Here is a 10079-nt window from a genome sequence, read left to right as displayed (position 1 = left end):
TCCAAAACAATTGCTGAATCTTTATTGATGTTCTGAATGCAATGACCTGATTTTTTTCTTTGTTTTTTTTAACTCTTAAGGAAAATAAACTTCTTTTAGAAACAGCTTGTTACACACAATCTTCAGTGTGAAGCAATATACTAAATAAGAACACTAGTTTTAACATTTACATCTTTCATATATATTATATATATGTATATGTATACATATATATACACTATAGAATGAGGCAATATATATAATACACACAGGTTTGCCATTTTACAGTCATTATGTACAAGATTCCATTCAAAGAGAGCTGGAATTGTGGGGACGAGGATGGGGGGGCTGAGGTGGGGGTGTCTTCCGCCTGCTGTCTGAAGGTGTGCTTCTGAAACGGGCCTTCCTCTGCCAGCAAACCTTGAGGGGCATGCTGCGAGGATGGCGTAGCGGAGAGGACAGCGGACGACGTGCACAGAGTACCATGTACAGAAAGGTTTACAAGCAGAGGGCAGTGGGATTGTTGCTCTTTCACAGCGACAACAGAAAACCAAGCGGATGAGGAAGGATGGGGAGAGGGCCCCATCAGATTTAATGCTGTAGAGGTGTGAGTGGCAGTGAGACGCTCCCCCTCCTACTGGTTTGTACAAGACTGTCATGAAAGCTGGGCAAGATATATACAGTTTATGCAACTCAGGTGTCATTTGCATGCTACCTTCCCCGGTTAACCATCAGTCCGATCTAGACCTTCTCCTTCAAAGTCTTCTAGAAACCACCAGGAGCAAGTCCCTTTCCACCCTGACCCAACATACAGCTCGGGGCTGCCAAAGATTGATTTCTCCATCCAATGTCTACAATCTTCCAATCAAATTCATTTCAGGGACTCTTCAAGATAAGGTTCCCTACCTTTGAGGGGATCTTGATGGTCTTGGATGGTAAACCCTGGAGGATTCTGGATGCTCCCCCCAAGGCTCATAGTAACCAAGGGCATTGTTGGAGTGTGACAAGCCCTATGAAGTCCAGAAGTGCATGTTGTCTTGTGGAAGTTCTCCTACTGCCCCTGTTGGTTTTCAGTGTGTGGGGTCAGCCAAAAAGATAGGCTCTGTCCTACCTAGTTCCTAGCAAGATGGGAAAAGCTACGTCTAGAGAAGCTATGTTTCTGTTTTGCTTGGGACTCTGGCAGGATTTCGTAATGCCCCCAGCTAAAAAAAACCTGCTTCAAACTGCACAAATGTCAACAATGGACGTGGGCACATTATGGCTTCTGGTGTTGTTGGAATCCCAAAGAGACAGCCCCCGTAACTGAAATTAGAGTTGTAATCCTGGTTTCCTCTCCTCCAAATGGCATTCCCTTCAGGTTTACACTGCACAGTAAACCACAAAATGTGGCTTGACGTATGCTCTGTGACAGGAGACAAGATGGAAGCTGAGAGACCTTCCTCTTTGTGCCACCACAACTTCAACCAAATCCAGGAAGAGATGTCTAGAGTGGTTTGTCCAGGTTATTTAGGGATTCTGGGAGTTGTAGTCATATCATACTAGGAGAGGTCCATTGTACGAAAGCTTTGGTGGGATCTTACAACCCATGGAGGCAGTGAGGAGAGCAGATGAAGGTAAGAACATTTGTAGCCTACTAATGTTCCTGATAGCCATAGGCATGTTAGATATCAGGAAGCCAGGATTAAAGAGACATCACGGTTGTTAAGCAAGCCCATTGTACCCAACAGGCATTTTTTGCCCCAAACTGGAATGCTGGTTTCCAGAAATATAGTAAATCATGGTCATGTGACCATGGGATACTGCTTACAGCCATAAAGGTGGGCCAGTTACCAAGTGCCCCAAATGCAATCAGGTAACTGAGGAAAGGATGGACATCAGAACTTCAAAATCAGGTTGTAAGTAGCTCTGGGGACATCCATTGTAACTTTGAAGGGTCACTAAGTGACCAGCTTTACGTCGAGGAGTACCTGTAATGCACAATTGCTGTCAGAACAGATGAACTGGCTTCAGCGGCCATCAAGATGGATGGAACAGCAGAGCATCTTAATAAGTTCTGCTAAGCTCAAAACCCCAGTTTCTTTCCCCTGAAACGTCACGCACCATTCGGCCAGATGGGAATCAAGCACTTTGTTTCACTGCCCCTCCCCAAATCAAGATGGGGGACGAAATCACAGACTATTACTATCGGCAAGGTCCCATGAAAGAGCTTTTTGCTTTTTGTCTCTCCTCAACATCTAGGGCAGTGTTTCTCCACCTTGGAATTTCTCAGCACGGGGACTTCAACTCCCAGAACTCCCCAGCGTTTCTCAACTTTGGGAACTTCACAACATGGGAACATTCTACTCTCAGAATTCCTCAGTATTTCTCAACTTCGAGAACTTCAAGACAGGTGGACTTCAACTCCCAGAATTCCCCAGTGTTTCTCAAGCTTGGGAACTTCAAGACTGGTGAATTACAATTCCCAGAATTCCCCAGCCAAGAATTCTGGAAGTCTGTAGCCCACCTGTCTTGAAGTTCCCAAGACTGAGAAACGCTGACCTACGGAGTTGCTGGCTTTCCTGGTTTGAATGTGGGGAGGGAGTCAGGCATGGAGGGGTGAGAAGAAAGAGGGCAAATGACCTCTCAGGGCCGGGCTCGGAGCTGGAGGGAAACAAGGACGAAAGCCAAACAAAAATGCGCAAACGAACTCAAGTGATGCAGCCTTGTTTGTCCCCAAAAGGTTTGGGGTGCTTCTTTGTACACGCGGATCACATCTATATACAGAAAACGCACATACACACGCACACACGCACACACACCATGAGGTTTGCTGAAGGCAAAAAGTTGATCAGATCAGAAAAAAGAGAAGGTGGACCTGGAGACCTCCTGGAGTCCAGCCGTTTTGAGCCAAGAGAAAAAGAAGGGAGCCGAGGACTTCTGTACGCTTTTCTCCTGGCGACGACCCATCGGGGAGGCAAGTCTGTTCTCTTTGCTAGAGAGAAAGAGACTCGAGCAAACGTCCTTGGGATGGGCTGACCACCACGTGCCTGCCGGTCAGCTCCGGCTATCCGATGTCCCTTCCAAAGTCCTCAAGACTCTCTTCCAGAAGAGCTGGGTGGACAAGTTGAGTCAGTGGCCAAGCCTAGGTAGATGCCAGCTGGATTAGTCTTGGGTACAGCTCCTGGGTGAAGGGAAGAGGAGGACTACAAAACCCAAACTGGAGTTTGTCTTCTCTCCTGAACCGGTTCAGGAAACCCCTCCAAAGAGGAATGGAGTAACCAGGAAAAAAAAATGGGATTTTCGTGGTGGTTCCCGCACCAATCTGGAATGGAAGAAGTCCAGAGGGGAAGAAGGGAGACGCTGCACCGCCCCGGTCTGCTTCCTGATGGGTGGGAGAGGAAGGCTCCCAGGAGCTGGGCAGCAGGGTCGTCGGGGGTCTTGTGCCCTTTGGGGTCAGCTTGCAAGGAAGTTGCCAAGGCCTGAGCGAAGAGGAGGCGAGGCTGGCAAGGCCAGGTCCATTCACAGTAGAAGTACTATTGCAAAGGGGAGGGGCAGGGGGGAGGACAGGGCCCAGGAGGGTGGGCACTGGGCTCCTCCTTGGGCCCTTCCGTCCAGAGTTCCTCTTGGTTGCAGCTACTGCAAAGGGGCGTGCCGAGGCAGAGCCCCCCCCTCGCTGGGCAGGGACTCCAGCAGCAGCAGGCGCTTCCCTTCTCGGTGGGTCCATTATAGCAGCTGCAGCTGCAGGAAAAGGGGAACAAAAAGAAGAAAAAGAATGAAAAGATGCACCCCGAAAGTTTATTTCGACTGTTTTTCCCTTGGCTGTTCCTCTGGAGCTCTGTGGACATAGCTAAGTCCCCCCCCCCCAAGAAGAAACTGGAGGTGAACAGCCCCCTCTTCAACACTTAGCCACCCACCTCTAGCTGACCATGGAGGGCATCTGTGCTCGACCCACCCTGGCATGGGAGGGAGTTGCTGTTAGAAAAAGACCCTCGTTTTCTTTATCGGGATAAATTCACGTTGGCTGTGAATTCCTCCCCATGATTTCACAAAAGGCTGGCCCTTGTCCCTGCGTCAAAACACAAACACGCTTTTCACAAGCTGCTTTAGGGCCTCCTTCCCTCCTCTGCTTTTTCTTTTTCTTTCTTTCTTTCTCTCTCTCTTCCTCTCTCTTTCTTTTTTTCTTTTCTTTCATCTGTCTGTTCTCTTTTCTGCTTCTTTTTTTCCAAACAAATCAAGGCTGGCGGTGGATGCGACACAAGAGGGCAGCAGAAAAACCCGTTTCTAGGCTGGCCGATTGGCTCACAGGGAAACCCATTCAGGAGAGCCAAGGGAGGTTCCCACCACCAGGATATCTCCTGGCCCTCCCCTCCTCCCTTTGGGCCTTAGACAAAAGGAGACCCTGGGGGGGGGCTACCCCTTGCCCCCCCCTTCTCCTCCCTTGGGATTGTTTGCTTTCTCACATGCTGCCTGGGTTGGCAGCCTGTGAGATGCTAAGGTGCAAGACAGAAACGGAAACCAGAGCAGGAATTTCTTCTTTTCCTCTTTTCTGGGGCAGAGAAATAAAAAGAGACACCCAGGCCAGGAAGGGGATGTTGTCTGATGTCTGAAAAGCCTGGAACACACAAGACATCCTGCCGGAGCTGGAAGCTGCATCTGAGAATTGTCTGGCCACCCCTCAATAAACACACAAGGGATGCATGTTTTCAAGCATAGGCTTAAAAACCAGAGCTTGGGGGGTGGGGGTGTGAAAGGCCCTTGGAGGCAAAGCTATGAGGTCTTCCTGATAAATAGGTCAAGGGAGAAGGACTGGGAAACCCCCCCCCCACTTCTCTCTTCCCCCGCAGCCCAAGAAGAACAAGACAGTTCTATCTCCCTGGGGTCTGAACTGATTTCCTGCAGAGGAGTTTGGAAACCAGGTCAAGGCAGTGCGGCGTCTGGAGCAGAGCGGCAGGTTCTCCAACAGACCAAGATGGCCTGATCCAAACATCTGAGATGCAGATTTAGGAACCTGGATGTCGTGTGGATTGGCGCACAACCCTCAGTGAGAGTGAAGCACGAGACGGGGGATATTTTGAAGGAGAGCTCCTCTGAGTCTCATCAACCTTCCCGTCCACAAAAATCCTCCCTTGTCTCCTACGCAGACAGCCCTCAACTTATAGCCATCCGTTTAGCGAAGTTGTAACGGCTTTGGAAAAAGGGACCCACACTCAGTCCTTGTGCATGATTGTGGGGATGCTACAAAATAATCTTTCTGGAGAAGTAATTTCTTTGTCCTGCTGTGGCTCTCCAGGGGTCTCCAGATTTTTGCAGCCCAGAGGCTTTCCCACATGTTTGGTGAGGGAAGAGAGATAGAGAAGGCGAGGGAAACCTGCCAGCTGAGCTTGGAATGACTTGCTGGCCTCTGAGGCTCAGTCTTGGCCACGATCAAACCGAGCAGGCGGCTTGGTGAGGGGCAAGGAGGCCTTCTGAAGCTGGCTGGCAGTAGCTGCTGCTGCTGCCCTCTTTGGCCAGCTGAAGACCCTTCCTCTGTCTCCAATTAACAGACTAACAAAGTTGGAAGGGACCTTGGAAGTCTTCTAGTCCACCCACTGCTCAAGCAGGAGACCCTAGACCATTTCAGACAAATGATTGTCCAATCACTTCTTTAAAAAATTTTCTTAAATTTTTCTCTCTGAAACTTTGATGTATCTGCCCCCAGATCCATCTTTATCTCTCCCTCCCTCCCTCTCTCTCGGCTCCTCAGCCGGTGTCTGCTTTAAATTGCCCACAACCAGTTGCGATGATGGTCAGGAAGAGACCAGCAGGAAATGCTCGCTGGGCTGACTCAATTATATCCCAAGGTCTGGCCAGCGAATCTTCAGCAAGACCAGACGAGGCTTTTCGAGGACTGTCTCCTGGGTCTTTAACGGGGGGGGGGAGGGAGAAAAAGAAGGGGGCAGGGCAGAAGGAATGCCGCCTCCTGCCTCTCTTCCATCCTCATTTCGCAGGACACCAGAAGTGAGAGGATGGGGGATCTGGGAAGGAACAGGAGCTGGCTCACACCATTGAGGGTGAGCAGAGAAACATGGGGGGCCTGGAGTGCTCCCTAAAACCTCTTGCTTGGTTTGATCATGGCTAAGACTGAGTCTCAGCAGCCTCCAAGTGGGTGGCTATGTACATTTGTTTAATAAGTGATAAATAAATCAATAAACATCAGCTGCATCACTTGTTGGACCCTCCTTGCAGATCTTCTGACTGCAGGCAAGATGGAAGGGCAGAGACCTGGCTCAAGAAAGAGCAAAGGGGCCGGGAGAGCAGAGGGTCCAGATCCTCTCCTTGGCTCCTGAGGATCGGTGCACCTACCTTGTGTTTAGGGCAGTTGAGCAAGAAGGTCTCTTCAGCTAACAAACAACCTGCAGAAGAGAGCAGAAAAAAGGCAAAGTCCTGTGTCGCACATAAAGTAGAATATTTGTAGAATATCTGTGGCTCAGGGCTGAAATGAGGAGTCCTGGGTGCTCTCTGAGCTTGGCTGTTTTCTTGCAGACGTTTCACGACCCAAATAGGTAACATCATCAGTGCTAGGAGGGAGCAGGGACGAACATCTAGCACTGATGACAATACCCAGATGAGTCACGAAATGTCTGCAAGAAAGCAGACAAACTCCGAAAGCGCCAAGGAAACCTCAGAGTCCTGTGTCCCTGATAATTGGCTATTTCTTTTTTCTTTCCTACATTCAGGAAATGTCCTTTTCCTTTCCTTTCTCTTTCTAACTGAATCTTGGCCAGATTTCTCCTCTTTTATCTCCCCCACTTTTACCCCCCCCCAATTCTCTTGGCTGCCTTCCTAACGAGGAAATGGGCGGTTAACTCTTTGCTCGTCTCAGCAGAAGGCGAGAGAGAGCCGTCTACCATTTCAACACATCATCTATTGAATAATTTCCCCTTTGGGCTGCCTTGGAAATGACAGTTTGACAGCAGCCACCTTTGGAGGACTCCCCGGCTGCCTTTCCAAAGTCTCCTGCAGCGCTGAGACTCCAGGCTGGGTCCCTCTGCTGCAGGGATACCACAGTTGTGCAAATCAATAATTGCAAGCAAAAAATGAAAGACGGGAAAAGCTTGTGTAACAAAAGGAATGTTCTTGGTAGCAGCCACCAGAAAAGGAAGGAAGAGGCCCCATTGGTTGTTTTTCCAATTTCCTTCTTCTTTGCCCTCTCTCTCCCTCCCTTCCCGGATTTCAAATAACTGGCTTCAAAACGTGGTGTTCTCAGTTCCTGTAGAGGAATGGAGAGATAACCTTGACGAACAAACGTCTGCAGGAGCCGTTAAGGGAACATAAACAGCTCAGTCCGAGAAGGGAGGGAGGGAGGAGAAAGAACCTCAGAATAATTGCACCTTGATTCTCTTTGGCGTAAGGGGGATCAAAGGCAAAATTTGGCAGCCGTTCAAGATGCTGAAAATAGCATTTCTGGAAGCCAGGTAGTGTCTGTTTCTTTTCTCTCCTGGTCTACCTTGAAGGTAGGGCTGGTATAAAAAATAATAATAATCAAGTTGCTAGCTGCCCTATCTGTCTACGGAAATTTTTAATCATCCAGGTCATGGTTGTCCCAAAGGTGTTTTTTTTTCCAAAAGGTAACTGGACTTTCTTGTTGTTTTTTTTCTTGAAAACATTTTGCTTCACCTCCAAGAAGCTTCTTCAGTTCTGAGCTGAAAAACTGAGGAAGAACCGAGGAAGCTTCTTGGATGAGAAGTGAAAGGTTCTTAAGAAAAAAACTAAGAAAGTCCAGCTGCCTTTTGGAAAAGAACTTTTGGGATAACTGCCTTAGCACGATCGAAACTCATTTGCTGCTTAGGTGCATCGCATACCCAGCACACATAAAAAAACAGGAGGGAGTTTGATGGCGCTGACGCCATCTCCATTTTGTTGGACACACCCTAAAGACACCCCTGCTTGAAGGGCTGAGAGTTCCTGAATTATTCACAGTTACTTACTTACTGCTCCCGCCTGTGAGATGCTTACCTGCGTCAATGGCACATGTGTAGTGAAATATCTGGGTGCACCCCTGGTGACAGCAGCCAACGGTTGCCCCAACTCGCTGACAGCCAGAACACCTCTACAGTTGCCAGGGAGGGGAAGAAAACAGAAATTCCATGAGCTCTAGTGACATGGATCTTGGCTCTGCCCAAAGTTGCTTTTTGAGAAGAACCTCCCCTCCATCCAGAGTGAATTTGGGCAAAGGTGATCTACCTGAAGGATCAAAGTTCTTGGCGTTTATCTGGACTAGTTGGAATTCATGATTGTTGTCCTTCTCTGATGCCAGAAAACATAAATTACTGTATCTTCCCAGGATAATTGAACCCTCATTTTCACTTCACTGGATTCCATTTTCCTGGCCAAACCATCTAACGAAGAGGGTCAGTATTGACAAATTTGCCAAGGAATTCTAGCACAGCCCACTTTTGTAAAACATAGCCCTAATGGTCACTCTTGGGCATGTACAGCTCATTTTTTTTACACATCTGAGAAAGTTTTCTGACTCGGGAACTCACTGGACCTGGTGAGAAACATCAGCATTATTATGCCTGAGCAATTTGATTTTCTTATAGTTTCCTTGTACACCCAAGTGGTGAACCAGCTGCTTTAAGCCTTATTGGGGAATATGTCCTATGGTGGAATGAGACTCTGAATTTCCTAAGAGACCTTCTACGGCATAAAATCTGTCTCCATTCAGGGAACCAAATGAAAACCTCCCAGGCTGACAGCTGTCCATATTCTGCTTGAAGCACTCTGAATGAAGTGAAGCCCAATACCTTTGGCTGGGGTTATGCTATTCAACTGTCTCGCTAATAGTAACTTATTTCCAACACAGAACCACAACCTGGTCTTTTGTACAGCAGACACTTCAAAATAGTGACATTAAGACTTTGGAAAGGTGAAGACTAGGTCACTAGTTTTGTACGAGTTTGCCAGCACTCATGGTTGCTGCTTGCCAAAGTTTCAGACAGGCACCCAACATGGACTTTGGGAGGTGCTCAGATCCTGACTCTTTGCCAGAGTCAACAGGAAGGGTGAGCATCTTCTGGTGGAAGATCTGTCAAGGGTGGCTTTGGCCATTTGGCAGATCTTCCTCCATCATATACCCTCAAAGTCTTCCTCAGAGGTCCCTGATGAGGTGAGTCCTCTGCCAGGTTGCTCACAAGAAAGACCTGACATTTAGGTCCCTGAGTTTGGGCCCTAACACCCAGGTGAGTCCCAGCACTGATCATCTTCAGCCAAATTTCAAGATTCACATCTTTCTTCCTCTCTTGCAGAGTGGTGGGACCTTTTCCAAGCTCCCCTCGGCTGAATGAGGGGCCAATTTCCAGACCATCTATGTGAAGCAGAAGTTGTCACGCTCTTGTCATGTCTTACCTAATTTCATGAGGACAACCTGGCTTGACAGACTCCTTCTCAACTACAAGACTCTGCAGAACTTTTTTTGAAGCATATTCTAGAAATGGGTGAAAGGATGGCGGGTTAAAAAGAAATGTGCCCCAGATGAAGAAGGGGCTGCAAAATATTTACTTTGGGGAGATGCTCTCTACAAAAAAGAAACCAGCCAAGTGAAGTCATGAGAGAGAAGACCTACCACCTTGGACAGCAGCTGAGAGAGTCAGAAGGCAAGTAAGAGAGACCAAAACATCATCTACTTTCTTTAGAAGATCCTGGGTTATTTCCCAAGAGGCACACCTCTGCTATGACATGCTCTCTGTGGTGTTTCTTACATTTCCCAGCAACTCCTTGCAATTCCGTTACAGTTTGAGATCCTCAAATTCCTTGTCTTGCCTACTTATTAGGATCAGCTGGAAAAATGTGGATATTTGTATAGAGAACACATAATGGGCAGATCATTCTCACAGTTACACTTTGGGGGATGCATAATCAGATCCGCAGAATGTTGCAGTAGCTGCCACCAACCCTTGCTGAAAGGAACCTCCATGACCAGGCATAATATACCACAGCGTGATCAATGACAAGGACCGACAGCCTTCCTGCTCCACTGATGGGCATGTAAGAGGCACCAACCAGAAATGTCATTCTATCCACCATCTGAAAACCTCCAGGAAGCCATCAGCAACTCAAGAGAGGCAGAGATTGTTTTTCTG

The 10079-nt window shown here is 48.1% G+C and overlaps 1 protein-coding gene across 7 annotated transcripts in view; it reads right to left on the bottom strand.

Annotated features, from left to right (window-relative positions):
- Window positions 1–10079, bottom strand: part of RAI1 (retinoic acid induced 1) — a 90266-nt gene continuing 80187 nt past the window's right edge. For 6 of the 7 annotated variants that reach the window (XM_039367971.1, XM_039367974.1, XM_039367969.1 and 3 more), the window contains 3 exons: window positions 7954–8047; window positions 6301–6350; window positions 1–3696 (listed from right to left, as the gene is read on the bottom strand). In XM_039367971.1, coding sequence (XP_039223905.1) covers window positions 3682–3696; window positions 6301–6350; window positions 7954–8047 — 159 coding nt within the window. In that variant the 3' untranslated portion in view covers window positions 1–3681. Of the gene's footprint in view, window positions 3697–6300; window positions 6351–7953; window positions 8048–9345; window positions 9425–10079 lie in introns of those variants that run through there. The other variant, XM_039367976.1, reaches the window with a different exon arrangement.

The sequence above is a fragment of the Crotalus tigris genome, unplaced genomic scaffold (assembly GCF_016545835.1).
Source record: "Crotalus tigris isolate CLP2741 ecotype Arizona unplaced genomic scaffold, ASM1654583v1 scf7180000020608.1315917, whole genome shotgun sequence".
Taxonomy (NCBI): Eukaryota; Metazoa; Chordata; class Lepidosauria; order Squamata; family Viperidae; genus Crotalus; species Crotalus tigris.
Note: the sequence above shows the minus strand (reverse complement) of the source record. Positions and strands in the feature narration are given on the sequence as shown.